This window comes from Podarcis tiliguerta (assembly GCF_965153285.1).
Source record: "Podarcis tiliguerta genome assembly, chromosome: 10".
Classification (NCBI taxonomy): Eukaryota; Metazoa; Chordata; class Lepidosauria; order Squamata; family Lacertidae; genus Podarcis; species Podarcis tiliguerta.
The window spans coordinates 9,758,953-9,779,360 of record NC_139543.1 but is presented as its reverse complement, the minus strand read 5'-3'; the positions used below and the strand labels follow the sequence as shown (position 1 = coordinate 9,779,360).

The window sequence follows — 20,408 nt, the reverse complement described above, 5'->3', positions numbered from 1 at the left end:
TTTGTTTTGTTTTTTTAAATTACCCAAATATTGAATTCAAGCTATAAAACAGTGATTAACGATGAGATTTCCTGATTTTCATTGCTGGGCACACTGTTATTTGGGGGGGAATACCTTTACATGCACAAAAAGTACAGCATCTATTCACAAAGCACCTTATTTGAAACACACCTAATAAAACATGCATCATTGGCAAATCTAGCATGCAGTATAATTCCATTTTGTAGAGTATTCAAATTACCTTGCAAGGCATGGCCTAGCAGAGCATCAAGTTCAGGATTTAATTCTGCCTTCTCTTTCAACATGTGAAACAGCAGCTGGTTTTGCGTTGCACTGGTAATTTCTGTTTGTTTGAGGCGTCCTTCAAGTACTTTAATCTGAGCTTCCTTTTGAGCTGCTTGGAGACCCTGTTAAAGATGCAAAAAATAGTTTGATTCCAAATAACTCTACACAAGTGGGCGGGCATAGATATTTATTGTATCTATGGGTGCCATCCTATAAACCAGGTATGTCCAACAGGTAGATCGTGATCTACTGGTAGATCACTGGACATCTGTGGTAGATCACTGGTAGATCATTGGCTCTCCCCAAAGAAGCTCAACAAGCTAGGCTCCCCTAAAAAAAAGCTCAACAACATTGACCTGAACCCCCAAAAAGGGGGTAGATCACTGCCAGTTTTTAACTCTGTGTATAGATGGTAGTCTCTTGAGAGTTGGGATACTGCCAGGGAGACAAAGTCCATCATGACTCCATGTCGTCTCCGGACGTCCATCGATCTCCCCTAAACACGCAGTATCAGCAATTAGTGACAGGAGCTCCAGAAATAGCTTCCCACATTCCAGAGCCGATGCACGCTCTATCAGCAGATAATGCACAGCGAAAAATGCACCCAGGAGAGCATTATTTACAAGTTTATTTCTGCGTTGATCAGAACAAAGAAAAACATGACTGCCTGCTTCAGTGTTCCGGCAGAGAGGGACGAAAACAAAGACACAACAGAAACCTCCTGTGAAACAGGAAATCCGCAGACTGTGACACAAACATCCTGCTCCCTTTTAAAGTGGAACAGAAATATCCTAACAACCCCTGCTATAAACCAATGGATGTTCTGCTACCATTGCATTATCTGTATGTGAACTTTCCTTTACGGCGACACAATTTTTAACCTTTGGCCCTGGGGTGTCCCGCATACTGTGAAAAACCGACATGAATATCAACATTTAGAAATACTTTCAACACATAAGGGGGTGGGGAAATGACCCGTAGAAACCATTTCCCCCTCAACGTACACCAGAGATAAAGTCTTGCAAATGTGCAATCAACTTTTCCAATCTGGCAAGAAGCTTTTCTGTTGACATGAATCATTTGGGCCAAAAATTGCTTCTCTGTTTTGGCTTTATTTCTGTTAAAAGAAATAATGACACGGTGTAATATGTCATGTGTCATTGTTTATCTGAGGTTGTATTTACCTACTTTTAAGACCTGCTGGGGAACAGATGATTGCCATTATGTCCTCATATGTAAAAGAACAGAATTCAATGAGGGTGTACTTTCTTTTTCCCATGGCTGTACAGTGGACGCTCGGGTTGCGGACGTGATCCGTGCGGGATGCACGTTCGCAACCCGCAGTGGCGCGGGTTGCAATTCGGCGCTTCTGCGCATGCACCAAAACTCTGAAGTAACCCGTTCCAGTACTTCCAGGTTTTGGCGCGTCTGTAACCCGAAAACGCACAACCTGAAGCGTCTGTAACCCGAGGTATGACTGTATATAATTCTTAGGGGGTGAGAGGGGGGTTACTGTATATATTGGGCACCATCCTACGATGCTTCCCATTACAATGGGACTTTTGGTTTCTCTCTTCCTCCCTCCAACATCCCTCATGCACTTCCCAAATCTGTCTCAAAGCAGATTTTTGGACTATACCGTTTTAAAGTCTAACATGCTTGTGAAGATCCGGCGATGTCACCCAGCCATTAGCCCATGCAACGGTAATCCAGTACAAGACACAACAGGGTTCCCACCAGGTGTGTTACCTTATTAATGCCCATTGTAAGGAAATGGTCAAGTAGATACCGAGCTTCTGTTAGAGTGCAGGCATTGATTACCGCAGTGACATCCAGAATCTCTCCTTCTTCCTGCATAAATCAAAGACAGCAGAGTGATTAGTCAGGGGGGGGGGGGGAAATCATATGAATGCTATATTGCCGTTGTTGTTGTTTAGTCGTTTAGTCATGTCCGACTCTTCGTGACCCCATGGACCAGAGCACGCCAGGCACTCCTGTCTTCCACTGCCTCCCGCAGTTTGGTCAAACTCATGCTGGTAGCTTCGAGAACACTATCCAACCATCTTGTCCTCTGTCGTCTCCTTCTCCTTGTGCCCTCCATCTTTCCCAACATCAGGGTCTTTTCCAGGGAGTCTTCTCTTCTCATGAGGTGGCCAAAGTATTGGAGCCTCAGCTTCAGGATCTGACCTTCCAGTGAGCACTCAGGGCTGATTTCCTTCAGAATGGATAGGTTTGGTCTTCTTGCAGTCCATGGGACTCTCAAGTCTCCTCCAGCACCATCATTCAAAAGCATCAATTCTTCGGCCATCAGCCTTCTTTATGGTCCAGCTCTCACTTCCATACATCACTACTGGGAAAACCATAGCTTTAACTATACGGACCTTTGTTGGCAAGGTGATGTCTCTACATTTTAGGATGCTGTCTAGGTTTGTCATTGCTTTTCTCCCAGGAGGCAGGCCTGTTTTAATTTCATGACTGCTGTCACCATCTGCAGTGACCTTGGAGCCCAAGAAAGTAAAATCTTTCACTGCCTCCATTTCTTCCCCTTCTATTTGCCAGGAGGTGATGGGACCAGTGGCCATGATCTTCGTTGTTGTTGTTTTTATGTTGAGCTTCAGACCATATTTTGCATTCTCCTTTTAGCACCCTCAATAAAAGGTTCTTTAATTCCTCCTCACTTTCTGCCATCAAGGTTGTGTCATCTGCATATCAGAGGTTGTTGATATTTCTTCTGGCAATCTTAATTCCGGTTTGGGATTCAATCAGCCCACCCTTTTGCATGGTGAATTCTGCTATATGGCTATGGGAGTGTTATTCCGATAGGGACTTTTCAAAATTAAAGTGAATTCTATTATGCCAGAATATTTAGAAAAGTAGCACAAACAAAGCTTCTTTTAAGAGATATGATTATTCGGACTTGCAAAAATCAACTAAGTGCCAAATTTTCAGCACATTCAGCTATATGTAAGCATAAGGATATTTCAAGCAAAATATATTGAAAATGCAGAATTGAGAAAGGATGAAAGACAGTCCATAATGTACAGTTCAATATTACGCATGTTTACTCTGAAGTTGTGTTCAAGGTGGCTTACTCACAGTCAAGCGCCTATAGAGTTGCAGCCTTGCATAGCTATGTAGGAGGGTATTCACTTACTCATGGCTTTGATTTAGAAATAAAATTATTATGAAGCCGTACGTATAGCTAGATCTTTAATCTAGTTCATAAATGCAACAAAAGCTGGCTCTGATGTTTAAATTTGCATGCAATCCGTACAGCACATAAATGCAGAAAACTGCAGAGTGCAATTACTAGCTGAATAAAAGAAAATTAATTCCCTACCTGAACATAATTCTTTCACAAAACCTTTGGGGCTGACATACCTTTGCTTCCTCCATCTGCATGATATTTGCTTGACAGTCAGAAATACTGTCATTGATGTAATCTATATTTGCAGTCAGTGACTCCATCTCTTCGTTGATGTTGTGGATGTTTTTATCGGTCTCTGGGACACCTTCTTTGATAACTCTCTCCCTCCTTTTGGAAAGCTTCTCTTTCCTTTTGGTAAGTTCTTCACGTTGCTGTAATTAAAATGTCTATGTGAAACACAAGCTGTGAAAATCAGCCAGCCAAATGTTTTACAGTAGAATATTAAATGAGATAAAGCAGACATGACTTTTCATTGCATTTCTGTGGGAGCAAGACACATTAAAGGGCGGTTCATACATGCATGTACATAGCTAATTAATATACACTTAATGACTGGAAACTCAATATATAAACAGGTTCCACTGAAAAGCTATGTGAAAGCTGGAGGTAATATGAAAATTCAATGGTGGATTTTTTTTTTCCAGGTCCATTTTTTCCCATGCCAAAACTAGCAAAAACAGAATCATGTCTCAACAAAAGTACTTTATTTTTCACCCAATAGAAAAGTGGCATTTTCCCAGATGTTGCAAGTAGCTGAAGGGGTGTAAAAGAAAGAAAGAAAGAAAGAAAGAAAGAAAGAAAGAAAGAAAGAAAGCCCTACCTTAAGTAGTCTATTCATGTCAGTCTCCATATTGGATATGGTCATTTTCTGCATAATGATTTCAGTCACCCTCCGTTCCAGTAACTGCCACTTCATTCTCGCTCCCTTGGAGGTATAAACTCTTGTGGTCATCGCTTTTCTTTGATATTTACTCCTGCAAGCAATTCAAAGATTTACGTCGTTCACATAAAACGCTATAGCATTTTTATTCAGTACCAGTAATCACAAAAGAGAACACTTTTAATATTTGAAATTTGAGGGGGGGGTGTGACTCTTTTTCAAAAAATCTTAAATCATGTGTGTTCAGTATCGCAGATTGCTTAAAACAGCCACTTGTTTCCTTTCAGTGTCCTTCAAACTATTCCTTCAACTGCCTCATGCTAGAGAGATAAAAGAGCAGACCTCAAATATTCCAGTGTCTGAAGGTACTTTACTCAAACATCTGTCATTGTTTTATTTTATTTAAATAATATTTATTAGAAGTTTAATAGTTACAGAAAGAAGAAAAAAAGAGAGAAAAAACAACAAAGAATTTAACAAACAATACATCAAAGATAAAAAGGAAAACAAAAAAAAACAATACATCAAAACAACAAGAAAAACAAAAACATTTAAAAACGCATCCAATTTCCATATCTTTACCTTTCATTTACTTGTTTCATTGACCTCCTCACACCTCCCTTTTTTGTATTCTAGTTCAATTAGCTATTTCAGCAAATCCTTTCCATCTTTCTCAATTTTTTGTTCTATAATTTATCTTAACAAAATCTAACTTTAAATTTTCCACTTTGGCCCATTAACAATCAGTTTTTGCTTAATTCTTTATAACATTTCTACTAAAACTATATAACTTCATTCCAGCATTCTTCTACATCTGTCATTGTTTTAAACCATGGGTAGGCAAACTAAGGCCTGAGGGCCAGATCTGGCCCAACTGCCTTCTAAATCCGGCCCACGGACGGTCTCGGAATCAGCGTGTTTTTACATGAGTAGAATGTGTCCTTTTATTTGAAATGCATCTCTGGGTTATTTGTGGGGTCTGCCTGGTGTTTTTACATGAGTAGAATGTGTGCTTTTATTTGAAATGCATCTCTGGGTTATTTGTGGGGCATAGGAATTTGTTCATTTCCCCCCCAAAAATATAGTCCAGTCCCCCCCCCCCAATGTCTGAGGGACAGTGGACCAGCCCCCTGCTGAAAAAGTTTGCTGACCCCTATTTTAAACCATCACTTGTGCTCTCTTCTCACACCCATGCAATCAAACCCCATCCATATCCAGAATTATAATGCAGCACCATAAATCCTCCCGTGGGAGTTGGGAAATGACTACAGGAAGACAAGACTACAAAAGTAGCAAGACAATAACAGGTTTGCCCATCATTACCTGGTTCCATTGGTCGTGGCCGCTGGCAATGCTTGGACCCTCGCTACGGGTATCCGCATCTTCTGCTGTGATGCTGCTCTCGATCCTTCATTGTCTACTGATGACACACTAGAACTTGGTTCGTGATTAGCCTGCTCAGGCAGACTCAGCTTCCGGCTTGCCCTCCCAGCCACCTTATCAGACAAAGGTCTTGCCTGCCGACGAAGAGCTGTAACCTAAAGCAGTGAGACAACAGTGTCTAATAAGGACCTATTTAATGTAGGAATCTCAAATAATAGCTTGCACTTCATTGCAACACTGAAATAATCCGGCACCTCTTCTGTTTTCCGGCGCAGAACAACTTCCTGATTCCTCTTCTGAGCCTCCAGAAGTTTTAGCTGATGCTGTAAAGAAAAGAAAAGAAGTCAAAGATTTGGATACTTTTAAAAATTGTGGGTTTTTTATCTATGTCATTTTAAATTCTTATTGATATTAATGTTGTTTTAGATTTTATTATTTATGTGGGGGAAATTTTCCATTTGGTTGTGTACCTTTTGATGTACTTTATTTATTGTTTATGACTTTTGTTAAGTTGGTAATTATGTAAATCCTGTCATGCTGTAAGCCACCTTGAGCATTGTTTAAACTATGAAGGCAACATACAAATAAAATGATGAAGATGATGAGATACAATTCTCTCAATACCATCATTCAATTAATTGGTACAACCAGCCAAGGAAGGGGGACATTTGTTGATATTTCCTCTATAAAGGTAAAGGGACCCCTGACCATTAGGTCCAGTCGTGGCCGACTCTGGGGTTGCGGCGCTCATCTCACTTTAGTGGCCGAGGGAGCCGGCGTACAGCTTCCGGGTCATGTGGCCAGCATGACTAAGCCACTTCTGGCAAACCAGAGCAGCGCATGGAAATGCCATTTACCTTCCCGCCAGAGCGGTACCTATTTATCTACTTGCCCTTTGACGTGCTTTCAAACTGCTAGGTTGGCAGGAGCTGGGACTGAGCAACGGGAGCTCGCCCCGTCGCGGGGATTCGAACCGCCGACCTTCTGATTGGCAAGTCTTAGGCTCTGTGGTTTAATGCTTATGGGGTAAGCATTAAATAGTAATCCCACTTCACATACAAGAACAAGAACCGCACAGTCCTATGGACTCAGAAGTTCGTTCCACTATCTTTGAAAGGCTTGTTGCCAAATAAGTATGCACAGGATTGAAATCTTCCACAATGTGTTAGCAAGCCAGCCCCATGAATTAACTGCTTACCAATACCATATGAAATATCTTGCAGAAACGTATCAGCTGAAAACTTTATTCTACTTTCATTGCTGGCTTAGTACAATGAGTAGTCAACCAAATTCAATCCACCTATTCGTTGCTAAAGCAGTAATAAAATAGCACATGTCAACACCTGAAAACCTTTACAAATCTTTCGGGAGCTTTTGAAATTCATACAACATAAAAAACCCCACAGTAGATACATTTATTAATCACCTCTCGTTTTCGCTGCTCCTTTTTCAGCTGAGCAATCTCTCTATTTCTTCTAGATTCATTCATCCTGGCTTTCTCTTGCTCTTCTTTCATTTGCTTCATCAGACGAACCTGTATAAAATTATTCAAATTTTTTATTTTTTATTATTCCAATAAAATTATGCAGCTTTGCTTTTCACACACTCAAATCACGTGGGAGAAAGCTGTTTTTGTTTTGCTTTTTGCTACAAGGCTGATGCCCTTTTACCATACTTAATAATCCTTCATTGTAATCACTCTCTTGGCGAGGATTGCTGCAATGTGATTTGCTACGTTAACGCTAACAAGCAGTTAGGTAACAGGACCGTCTTCTGAGACATTTTCGAATTCCACAGTTAGCAAGAGTGAATTCAGGCAACTGTTTGCAAAGTGGGAGGCAGAGTTGTCTGCAGTCTCTGCCCTCGTAAGTGTCATGCAATTGCACCCAGCCAGAAATACAAGGAAGCAAGGAAGCTTTGAGAAGAAACTTTCCTCACCATTTGGGTGAACGCTTACAAAATAAATTGCTTCTCCAATAAACTGTATACCACTGTAAATTACTACTTGGTAGGCGGTCATCCTAACTAGATGACCAAAATGGAGGATAATTTCAGTCTTGAACTGAGCAACTTTGACACTCCTTTTTAAGCAGGAAAAAAAAATGCATAATGCCAGGGGATATAGTTCATTGTTCAGGTAGACACGTGCAGCATTGGAACCTGTGCTTAAAAAAAAAAAAGTACCTTTGTTTTCTTCATCTCTGCCACATCCTGCTGCAATTTTTTCAGTTGTTTTTCATACTGAGATTGATTTTTAAGTAATCGTGCGTGTTCTTTCTGAGCAGCCTGAAGCCTCTGCAGCTCTTTATTCATGGATTGGAGTTTCTTTTCATACTCCGATTTAACCTTCTTTGCCTTTTCTTCTGAACAAGATTCCACCGAACCTAAAGAAATGGCAATGGATTTCTCAGTTTATAAATCATGAACCAATACGTTCAGCGCCTAACTTGCAATGCCAAGATTTCATTTGCACATCATTTATTTATTTTTTGCCAAGGCTTTAGTGTGAACGAAAAAGGGATATGCAAAAAATAACTTCCAATACCACATCAATTCCATCCTTCCTCTAAGTTTAGAGTTTTCCAAACTGTGTGTCGTAACACATTAGTGTGTCGGCTGCAGTGTGTAGGTGGGTCGTGTGAACGCTCCCCGTGTTCCTCCTGGGGCTTGAAAGGGGTTAGTTTAAGCTCGTGTTTGCTAGTAAAACTGAATTACTGTGTCACAAAATGATGCATGTCTAAAAAGTGTGTCACCAACATGGAAAGTTGGGAAAGCTCTGCTCTATGTGATGCTCAGTGCTAGAGGGACATTAACCCGTGTTAGGCTGACAACAAGACTATGAGAGAGCTTAGATTAAGAGAAGGCAAGTAACAGATTCAGTGGGAGTTTGAACCAAGGTCTCCTAGTGAGTCATTACACTGGCTATCTTATTTTATTAAAATTTGTATCCCACTACAATTTGAAGGTCGGCGGTTCGAATCCCCGTGACAGGGTGAGCTCCCGTTGCTCGGTCCCAGCTCCTGCAAACCTAGCAGTTCAAAAGCACATCAAGTGCAAGTAGATAAATAGGTACTGCTCCGGCGGGAAGGTAAATGGCATTTCCATGAACTGCTCTGGTTCGCCAGAAGCGGCTCAGTCATGCTGGCCACATGACCTGGAAAAACTGTCTGCGGACAAACGCCGGCTCCCTCGGCCAGTAAAGCAAGATGAGCGCCGCAACCCCAGAGTCGTCTGCGACTGGACTTAACTATCAGGGGTCCTTTACCTTTACTTTACATTTTGAGATGATACGGAAGTCATGTCATAAGTATGACTGACGCTGGCATGTCCTCACTAAGTTCTCAATGTGGCCTATACAACAGGCTCCACAACAGCATTCTTCTTACCCAGGTTTTGAAGCACCTGATCCCTTTCAAGTTGGGTATCTCGAATCTTATGTTGTAGCATCATTAACTTCTCTTCATATTGTCTTTTTAAGGTCTGAAGTCTTCGTTGGCTGTTTTCCAGTTCATCTATCAGCTTCTGTTTTATGGCAATTTCACATGTGATGTTTGCTAGGTCTGCCTGATAGCTTGCTGTAGATAAAAAAAGACAAATAAATACAAGCAGCACTGTAGCCAATCAGCCTCTATAGCTGCAAAAGTTATGTAAACTAGGAAAGCACCTGATAAAAGGATGCTAATTTAAGCAAACATGGTATGCGCTGGCTTTTGCAACAATGATACACTCCAAATACAGTAGCTTAGTGTAAGTACTAGAACTTTGAAGCAAAAATCCCAGGTCTGGCAGATGTCAAAATGTCTCCATTACATACTTAAGACTAGTCATTCAAAAATACTTACATCAACACGTATTTCCTGGAAATGATCATTCAAATTACTAGCCTTTAACATGAAGTTCCCCATCCCTAATTTAACTCAGGACGGAGCAGCTAACAGCAGCCTGCACACTGCTTCCCCTAACCCAGGGGTCTGCAACCTTCAAGACAAAAAGAGCCACTTGGACCCGTTTCCGAAGAAAAAAAAACTGGGAGCCGCAAAACTCGTCATTATAAAAATAACTTTTTTGTCACTTTTTTATTATTTCTTTGTTTGACCCCTCAGAATTACTCCTCCTCATAGAAATGAACATTAAATTAGCAAGTTACCTTTTTTGTGTGTGTGTTCTTCACTCCCCTTCAAAACAGTGACCAGCGTACATGCCCCCTTTCAATGCTGTGACCAGCGTACATGTCCCTTACAATGTAGCGGGCGGGCGGGAAGGTGACGTCGGGACGGTGCGTGACTAACGCACGCACCGCCCCCATGCGACATCGCAGCCAGTACAGCGCCCGCCACAGTGGGGAGTGTCGGGGCGCACAATGCGCCTCCTCCCCTCGCTAGTATCCGCCCCAGAGCCGCGGCAAAGGTGTAAAAGAGCCACATGCGGCTCCGGAGCCGCAGGTTGCAGACCCCTGCCCTAACCCAAAGATGCCCATTTAGGTCCTCGGAAAATATGGCACGAATTCTCTGCATAAACAGCTGCAAAAATCTGTAACATTATTGGAGTTGGTGTCACCTTTTTCATCAGAATCGGAATCGGAATCATCCGAGCTTTCCACAACTTCCATGTCATCTTCATCTTCCTCGTCATCTTCCTCGTCATCTTCACGGTCACTAAGCTCCTGACCTTCTTCCTAAAGTAAGAAAAGGAGAAAGATGATAAAAATGGAATTGCTCCACAAATTCCCTATTTTAAGTACAGAGCCCAATTTTAACTTTAATCAGTTCATAACTTACTAAATATTCTGCTGAAATACACAACTATTATAAGACTACCTGTGACAGAATTAGTTGCATGTGCTTTTGTCAGGGCACTGCCATCAGTGCCGGAGGGAGAGAGCAAAATCCAGAGGGATTCCAGAGAGCGTCCCAGGATTGGGAGAGGCAGCCCATCTTCTGGGGAAGAGAATCAGCGTAGCACCAGTGGAGAAGGGGGGCAGATGGGGGAAGCGGCGAGGCGGTCCCATGACTCCTTGCCGGGGACCAGTGGGGAGAGTAGGGGTCCTCCGCTGCCTACGCCCTCCTTGCGCAGAAGGCTTTCGCGCAGAGAGAGTAGGAGACTAGGGGTCAAAGAGCTTCTTTGCTGGAAGAAGTTTAAGAAACGCCCACTGACGGATTCTGCCAGCGATTGAGACAGCCACGGGTGAGTGGCTGTCCAGACAGAAAAGGTTCACTCAGGCAATCCAGCCAGGTGTTTGCACCGGCTTACGCACGAGCAACCCCTAGAACCATTATAGCTTTGCTTTAATTACTATTTACTTACGAAGTTTACTTATGTCCTCTCTCTGTTGTTTCAAGTTTTGCCTTTCTGAATCATAAAAAAGCAGCGTGGCAGTGCAAGTGTTTTATTAATACTGACGGAATATATTAAGATCACAATACTTACTGCTTCCAGTTCATTATTCTCTCTTTCAGAAGCGCCCTTTTCATCCCTCTTCTCCTGCTCATTGTCTGTGCTCTCCTCTTTAACAGTACTATGATAAGAAATACAAAAGGGGTCATAAAGTACAAGAAGGGGGTTACTTCCCCTCTCCTCAATCAATAACCTGGCTAAAGCACCAGCCACAACCTGGTGCTTCACTGAAAGGAGAATGTGAAAGGGAAGGGGCATCACAATATTCAACATTTTAGCTTCATGGCTTCTTGCAAGATCAAATGGTTTGAAATGGCAAGGAGAACCATAAAGATCCCCCATCGTGCATAAAGTTGCATTCTGGAGATTCAGAAGTGGAGCTAAAAGTTAATGGATGGTAAAGTTCAAATGGGAAAAGGGAAAGCATTGCAGACAGACAACCAGAAAGGCACTGGAGAACCGCAGAGTGCCTAAAACCAGCCTTTGCCAACCTTGTGCCCTCCTGATGTTTTGGACTACAACTCCCATCAGCCCCAGCTAGTTGTAGTCCGAAATATCTGGAGCCAGCAGGTTGGCAGAGGCTGATCTACAGCATGCCAGAGCAGCTTAGAGTTAAGCTGGGTGTAATATATAAGCTGGAACCACAGAAGCCAGAAAAATATCCCTAAAATCACAGGCCTGTACATAAAATGATTATGTACTACCCACGGAGTTCATTTAAGGAGCAGAAGGAAAATCAAAACAGCATACCAAGAAATGCAGGTTTCGCAAGTGTGTGGGTGTGTTTGCAACAAATGCAAGAAAATCCTAGCTATATTTACCCAGAAATAAGTCCCACTGAGTTCAACAGGGCTCAGTCCCTTGAAAGTGTGCTTCGGATTGCAACCTTATTCATGGAGGAATGGGCCCCAGGCAATTTTTGGATTCTTCAGAATTAGCTGTCCCACGCATATGGATCTTAGATGAGCTGCTTGTGTGATGGCTACCCTAAACCTTTCTTGGCCAGTTTAAAAGGTGGGCAGAGCCAATCACCCAACATCAGTCCTATGCTGGGTGACAAATTCCCCTGCAGTGGGGCAAACTATGGGCTACCAAAGAAAACGCAAGTGGCCCACAGGTTCTCTACTCCTGTACGCTCTGGATAGAAGTATCCTGATTACAGTTATCCACACTACAATAATCTCTAACTTGCAACATATAATATGCAGTGTGCCTTTGACTTCCAGCTGGTACAAAGTAGAGAGCTAACACTGGCAGGTGAATGCAAGCATATTATACCACGCATTTATCACAAGCTATGGCTTATAGTCTGTTTACAGGTCCAATTCAGAGTGCCGGTGCTAGTCTGGGCCTAGGTCACATGAAGGATTGCCTCTTCACACATATGAGGACCCTAAGATTATCTTAAGAGGTCCTTCTATGAGTACCCCTATAAAACGAGAGGCACCTATTGAAAAAGTTCCTCTGCTAACAAACCTTGTAGTAAAAGCCTTTCCTAGTCTGCATCTATGCCAGAATGTGTGTTTTTTTATTCTTTTATTGTTTGTTTGTTTGTTTGTTTGCCACCCTGGGCTCCTTTGGGAATAAGGAAGGGTATGATATAAATTTAATTTAAAACAATAATGATCAAAGTAATAAGGAGAAGCCTGTTATCTTCTCCGGCTTTTTAATCTTAAAACATTTTAAATATATATTTTTGGATCTGTTATATTAATCATATTCTCCACTACTGGTCTTAGTATGGGTTTGTTCTGTTGCTCTTTGTATTCTGTTTTATATTTTATTTTCATGTTGTGTGGTATTAATTTATTTTTCCTTCTAAAGCATCTTGAGAACAGTCATGTACTGAAGTTCTCACCCTGGGCCAGCAGGGGGATACTGTAGATAGTTCAGGTCCACATATGCAAATAAGGGATCGAAAGTGACGTTCAGTGATTGGATAGTTACAGAAAATGGTTACTGTTACATTCTAGTGGAGCTCTATATAAGCAGGCTGGCTGAACCCTTCAGTTCAGTTCTGTTCTGGCCTGTGAATAAACAAGAGCTGTTTGAAGAATCGCTGTGTTGTCTGATATGTTCACCCACAACTTAACAAGAACTGTGGCCATTGAACAGTATTTAAATACTGAAAACAATGAAGAAGAAGAAGAAGAAGAAGAAGAAGAAGAAGAAGAAGAAGAAGAAGATTCATCCACACATATATAATGTTATTTTTTATCTATCTTGAGCCTTCAGGAGTGGACGAAAAGAAATGTAAATAAATAACATCTAACACATTACACATTTTAGTCAGACCTATCTATTGCGATAGGGTAGTAAAGAGGAAATAATTGTAAAGCCAGCTAAAAATGTGATCCGCAAACAACAGAGGTCATAAAACGAAGGGCAAAAAGATGCAAATAAGCCAGTGGTGCTGCTATAGGACGAGAAACACGTCTACAACATTTAGCAAGCTCGTGTATTCAATGGAGAAAAACAAACAGATAGAACAAGGTCACCAGCCAATCAAATGCTAAACCTAAGCACTGAGCCTTTCTTGGTCTCAGCTGAAAGCCACCCTTTCTTAATACCTTCTTTCCCAATATGACTAATTCTAGTGGCACAAGAGGTAGAGGGGAAGTATCTTTTTAAAAAGTGACACTAGCTGCATGGAGCTCCCGTACAAAGTTTTTTCCAGGCAGTTTCCATGGAGCCCATCTGTGCTAAAAGGCAAGTGAGATGCTTTGCTGCCACAGCTGTTATCCTTTAGATTCCCAGACCTAAACAGATGAATGGGTGGCTTATAGCCTTTTCTTCTCCTATTCACATGCTTCCAATGTTCTCCCCTCTACGGTGTGTTAATAATCCACACAGTCATCTTGCTCCGCCCGCTTCTTGGTATGTTAAGATCGTCCTTGCAATTCTTTGAACTTGAATCAATGCTCTTGTAAAATGTAAGTTCACAACTGACTCACGCTCTATACTCAAGATCATTAATACTTTACAAGAAATCCCATGCCTAATGCATCCTGGGAACAGATTGGCTTTCCAGGAAGCCCCAATCCCATCATGACTCCCTTCGCCCCTGAAGCTAAATTGCAAAACTGACTGCAAAGCTAGTTATTCCCAATGTACACACTGTGGCTAACCTAATCCTACCTCCACAATCCTGAATTCAATAGGACTTCCTTCTCAGTAGACATAGGTAAAGGTAAAGGGACCCCTGACCGTTAGGTCCAGTCGCGGATGACTCTGGGGTTGCGGCGCTCATCTTGCTTTACTGGCCGAAGAGGCCGGCCTTTGTCCGCAGACAGCTTCCAGGTCATGTGGCCAGCATGACTAAGCCGCTTCTGGCGAACCAGAGCAGTGCACGAAAACACCGTTTACCTTCCCACCAGAGTGGTACCTATTTATCTACTTGCACTTGAGGTGCTTTCGAACTGCTAGGTTGGCAGGAGCTGGGACCGAGCAACGGGAGCTCACCCCGTCGCGCAGATTTGAACCGCCGACCTTCTGATCAGCAAGACACAGTTTTGACCACTGTGGTTTAGACCACAGTGCCACCCGCATCCCATTAGTTAGTTTTGAACATTTGATGTGCTTGTCTGATTTCATCCTGGTTTGACAAATAGTTACTCCACCAATGACATCACCCTAGTCATCCTTAAGATATTATCCCCCCCCCCCCGGCTTCTCAAATTTTTTTTTTTTACTTTGGACTGAAGGCCCTGGGATGTCTAGCAATCGTCCTACCCTCTTACCCTATTCTTCATCTATTTCAAATTGCAAAATAGGGAACATAATCTCTGAAGGCCACTGTTGGCAGTGGACAGATAAGATCAGGACAAAGGCTCATCAAGTCCAGAATTATGTCCACACAGCGACCAACCAGGACTTGAATGGAACAGCTCTCTCCCCATCTGGTATTCTGCGGGGGGGCACGAATATAACACAGCCATCGCGGTCAGTAGCCACCGACAGCTAGCAAAGCACAGGCCTATGGAACACAGATTATAATTTTAGCAGAGCAGATTTTAAGGTTAGATTACCATTAGCCTTTGCTTATGAACTTTTAAAAAACAAAAAACCTGCAGCATTTAGAAAGAAGGTTTGGGTCTAGGTTTAGGAAAGAAGTGAAGTATTTCGGAAGATGTGCATTTTCTGCATTGCAGGGGGTTAGGCTAGAAATCAGGGTCCCTTCCAATTCTACAATTCTGATTCTACGTAGGTATAACAGGCAAAGTGAATCCTCTCTCTTTGTTGGTAGTTTTATTAATTTTTTAAATAAAAAAGTTATAGGCTATATCTTAATTGTGTTCATATTTCTTTTGCATCTTGATAAGTATTTATAATTATCAGTGGAATTATTAGTGCCACTGGATCTAAGCCAATCAGTGTCCTTGCCTTACATGGTGCAGGAAGCTCTGCCTTGCCTTAAAGTAGATACGGAAAGGAAGTTTGGCATAACCCAATTCACTGAATCTGAGCCAAAATGAAAATTGTTTGATGTTCGTGAAGTTAAAATAGTTATACTCTAGAGTTACTGCATATGCTGTGGTTTACTGATCCACTTTTCAGTTGCATTAGGCCGCTGTTAGGAAAACCGGTTGAATATAGAAACAATGACATTTGTCTCCAGATTATGCATTGATCTCAACAATGGGTATTTTGAAATGGGTTCTAGTTTACACCCAGCCTCTTTAAACTGCTCTGGTTAACTTTAAACCGAGGTATATGCGTCAGTGTTTTATGTGCTAGCAGTGTGTGTGTGTGTGTGTGTGTGTGTGTGTGTCTACAACAGGGAGGGGAATTAGTCTTGCAATAAAAAATAAAAACCACAATCATGTGATTAAATTCTAGGGTTAGATCTATGTGGCACAGTTTGTGGTTTGTTTGCTTGTTTAAAAAAAAATGACAGTTTAATTAAAAACCTGTGAAACATTCCAACCTTCTTTCTTCTTGACTGCTTTCCTCAAGTTTCTGCAGCCTTCAAAAGCAGGAGGGTACAGTATTGGAAGGGCCAAGCCAATGAAGGACAAACCAGACAGTGAAAAGCGAGAGCGACAAGAAGGTTAAGAAAAGATGACACATGAGCTTGTGGTTTTCAAATGATTTTCTTTTTTTCTTTTAAAAGGAAAAATACACCGTCAAAAGAGCACAAGTTGTAAAAAGGCAATACATTCTTCACAAACGGGACCCTGCAACAAGATGTTGCAGCGCAGAGGCCTCCCTGTTCAGGACTCCATACGCTACATTCCATGCACCTTGTCTGTCCCCCACTGTTTTCAGTCCCTCCGGAAACATTCATTCAGCATTCTGTGGCCTAAACCTATTTTGTACTCCTGAAAACAATCGGGTTTTCCCAAGCCTGCTGCTAACTTTCTCTTGTCTGTGGGTGGAGGCAGAACTTAATACAGTGGTGCCTCGCAAGACGAAAAGAATCCGTTCCGCGAGTCTCTTCGTCTTGCGGTTTTTTTCATCTTGCGAAGCAAGCCCATTAGCGGATTAGCGCTATTAGCGCTATTAGCGGTTATTAGCGGCTATTAAAGGCTTAAGGGATTAGCGGATTAGCTGCTAAAAGGCTATTAGCGGCTTAGATCAGCTGATAAGCGTCTTAGATCAGCTGTTAAGCGGCTTAGCGATCAGCTGTTAAGCGGCTTAGCGAACAGCTGTTAAGCGGCTTAGGGGCTTGGGAAAAGGGGGGAGGGGGGAAAAACCCCAGGAATCGCAAGGCATTTTCGTCTTGCGAAGCAAGCCCATAGCAAATTCGTCCTGCGAAGCACCTCCAAAACGGAAAACCCTTTCGTCTAGCGGGTTTCCCGTCTTGTGAGGCATTCGTCTTGCGGGGCACCACTGTAGCTTGGATATTGGATATAGAGGGAACGACAGCTGGAAAATTCATAGAAAACAGAACAGATCCTGCATACAGGGAAGGTTTCCTGTGCAGTCCCACTGAAATGAACATAAGCTGCACAGGAAGGCTTCCTATGCATTTTCAATAGGAGGAAGCCATTTACTGCCAAACAAGCTAGCTTGTTTGCTCCTATCACAACTGCCTCCTGAAGGCACACAATCAGCTTTAGTAGTGAAACTACGTCCTTTAGCTGCGAGTTTTTTCAAAGTTCTTTGGAGGAACAGCAGACTAAATGACATACATATAGCTATTTTGTTTGGTGTTTTCGTTTGGGTTGTTGTTTTTTTAAAAAGGACAATTTTATCATATTTGGCGGTGGGTTATAACGGTTTGCAAACTGGACATTTCCTTCTGCATGAAAACTTAGTTAATGGACATGTCACACATGTTTTCAGTTTCAGGAAGTGCTGTCTTTAAACCATATTATAAGAATGGATGACTACCATATTATGAGAATTAAGAGCTCTAAGATTTTGAAACACACACACTTTAAAAACTTACTCCACCATGCATTCTGAAAAGCCCCAACTCTTTACATCGTTGTAATGCTGAGATATTTTTTAAAAGAATTCATTATATGACCATTAGTGCTTGTTAGAAAAACAAAAAACACATCTCAGAAGAAATGAAAAGGTGATTTTTTTATGCATTAGATGTAGGCATCCTAGCAGTGGAGATCTATGTGCATGATTAAATTTGAGACTGCTGAAATCTTAATATGGGACTGAAATTATAGACCAACTTGAAATGGAGAATATAATGGAATATGCAGTAGCGAATGATAACAATGCGCAATTTTTTAATACCTTAGCTGAGAAAGATATAGGTATTTTGGAAGAATCTTCCAAAACTCATTAAGCTCTAAACATTTACAGTATCATTTGAACTTGCAGTGTAAAAAACCTCCTATTTCTGGCTAAATATTTTTAAAAACAGGTTGCTAAAACTCTTTCTGAGCACAATTCAAAGTGTTGGTGCTGACCTTTAAAGCCCTAAATGGCCTCGTTCCAGTATACCTGAAGGAGCATCTCCACCCCCATCATTCTGCCTGAGGTCCAGCTCTGAGGGCCTTCTGGCGGTTCCCTCACTGCAAAAAGCGAAGTTACAGGGAACCAGGCAGAAGGCCTTCTCGGTGGTGGCGCCCGCCCTGTGGAACACCCACCCACCAGATGTCAAAGGAAAAAACAACTACCAGACTTTCAGGAGACATCTGAAGGCAGCCCTGTTTAGGGAAGCTTTTAATATCTGAAGGACTATTGTATTTTAATATTTTGTTGGAAGCTACCCAGAGTGGCTCAGGAAACCCAGTCAGATGGGCAGGGTATAAATAATAAATTATTATTATTATTATTTTATTATTTCCATTGCTCTCTAGACAACTTTTACCGTGATTTCGAGAAACTACAACTAACAACCTTAGGAAAAAGGAAGAGTACAAATATTGCAGAAATGCACGTCCAGACGACAGCAAGCGTAGGTGACCTTTTCAATCTCACCTATCAGTCATATGACATCATTATGACTGGCAGCTGGGTGTTGGGAACTGCAGCACAAGCGGCGATGCCAGTTCTACGCTCATCACTTTTAAGAAGTGCCAAGTGTATGACTAGCAAAGCACTTCCTTCTCCCCACTTCCTGTCCACCAGAAAGAACCCTGCATTCTGTAGACCACTTCTGTAGACCACAATTGGGACACAGCCAAACTGAGAAGGTTTTCACCCCCACTTACGGCTTTGGCTGTGAGCGCCTGTTCCCTGCTGACTGACAGGTGGCTATGGTTTGAGGGAAATGGCCTCATGGGCCAAACGAGACTCTCTGGCAGTCCAAGATTGGCCTGAAGGCAGGAGGTTCTCCACTCCAACCATTAGGGAAGTACAGTGGTGCCCCGCAAGACGAATGCCTCGCAAGACGGAAAACCCGCAAGACGAATGCCTCACAAGACGGAAAACCCGCAAGACGAAAGGGTTTTCCGTCTGCAGAGGCGCTTCGCAAGACGAATTTCCCTATGGGCTTGCTTCGCAAGACAAAAAATGACGAAAAAAATCGAATATTTTTTTTTTGCTCCAAAACCCCTTATTCTGAATCGCTAAGCTGCTAAAAGCATTTTAGCAGCAAAACCGCTAATCCCCCCCCTAAAAAAGCCATTTTTAGCCCTTTTTTAGCCAATAGCGCTAATAGCGCTACTCCGTCAGTGGGCTTGCTTCGCAAGACGAAAAAACCGCAAGACGAAAAGACTCCCGGAACGGATTCTTTTCGTCTTGCGAGGCACCACTGTAAATTGGTTTTCCACTGCATTGCAAACCTTTCCTTGCACGCCACCCCAGCCTTGGCCACAGTGCTTTTGTGGTTTGTCTGTCCACCTCCTTTTCTCTGACCATTGGATTTTTTGACAGCAGCCTTGTTAAAGTCCAGAGTGCACGTCCGACTACGCTCCATTTTCCCTTGCTTCTGTACAATGAAACTCAAGAAAACATGATCACTTGCACCCAAGATTCCCTGCACTTTCACTTTGCCAATCAGTTTCTCCCTGTTGGTGAAGACCAGGTCCAAGACAGATAACCCTCCTTGCTGCTTCTTCCACCTTCTGGGAAATGAAATTGTGAGCGAGGCAACTGAGAAATTTGTTGGGCCTTACATTCTTGGCAGAGTTCCAACAGATATCAGGGTAGTTGAAGTCTCCCACGAGTACTTCAGCACCACAACATGTTTTAGGAACATAGTGTTTGTGGCGAACAAGAGGCCTTTTCAGATCATGCAAATCTTATTACTGGGGGAAAAACTGATAATTTTCCAAGGGCATCTATGTTTCTTCAAGGGGAAGCCTGAAACTGCAGCCATACATCAAAGTTCAGCAATAAGGTGACAGGCACAATGATTTTGCTCTGTATCTCAGAGACACGGTCACAATACTAAAATACAAAACTAGGCTACAAGTAAATTGTGCTTTTCTGACACAACTTCCTAGTTCAGTTATCCTTATGCAGAGCTGTCAAGTCTTGTGAACTTGACCTGAGAATTAGTTTTAACTCAAAACTAACCAGTCTTTCTTTTCTTTCCTCAGTTACCATTATTATTATCATTATTATCATTAAAGACACTGGGGATTTTCAATCAAAAGTTGATAATGATTATGAATTAGACAAAAAGCAGGTTTAAATGGCTCATCTTCAGTCATGTAAAACTAAGTCATTCCAATGAAGCTCTGGGGTTCAGATCTGTTTCCTGGCTACAGAAGAAAATGGCCAACACAGAGAGAGAAACTAATGACCCAGTTTAGGATACCTTCTAGATATAATCACCATATTTGAGGGAAGACCTTTCAATAAGGTCTTCATCTTAGGCTGCTACTTCCACAGCAACCGGCT

The 20,408-nt window shown here is 42.1% G+C and overlaps 1 protein-coding gene across 16 annotated transcripts in view; it reads right to left on the bottom strand.

Moving 5' to 3' along the window:
* The window catches only part of KIF21A (kinesin family member 21A), a 101,794-nt gene that overhangs the window by 30,533 nt on the left and 50,853 nt on the right, over window positions 1-20,408 (bottom strand). For 8 of the 16 annotated variants that reach the window (XM_083399309.1, XM_083399319.1, XM_083399324.1 and 5 more), the window contains exons 12-23: window positions 16,078-16,116; window positions 11,184-11,271; window positions 10,314-10,431; window positions 9,143-9,331; window positions 7,941-8,140; window positions 7,183-7,290; window positions 6,011-6,079; window positions 5,697-5,911; window positions 4,314-4,467; window positions 3,667-3,864; window positions 2,035-2,136; window positions 242-407 (exon numbers count right to left, since the gene is read on the bottom strand). In XM_083399309.1, the coding sequence (XP_083255435.1) occupies window positions 242-407; window positions 2,035-2,136; window positions 3,667-3,864; window positions 4,314-4,467; window positions 5,697-5,911; window positions 6,011-6,079; window positions 7,183-7,290; window positions 7,941-8,140; window positions 9,143-9,331; window positions 10,314-10,431; window positions 11,184-11,271; window positions 16,078-16,116 (1,646 nt within the window). The remainder of the gene's footprint in view (window positions 1-241; window positions 408-2,034; window positions 2,137-3,666; window positions 3,865-4,313; window positions 4,468-5,696; window positions 5,912-6,010; window positions 6,080-7,182; window positions 7,291-7,940; window positions 8,141-9,142; window positions 9,332-10,313; window positions 10,432-11,183; window positions 11,272-16,077; window positions 16,117-20,408) is intronic. The other 8 variants (XM_083399318.1, XM_083399322.1, XM_083399311.1 and 5 more) reach the window with 1 other exon arrangement.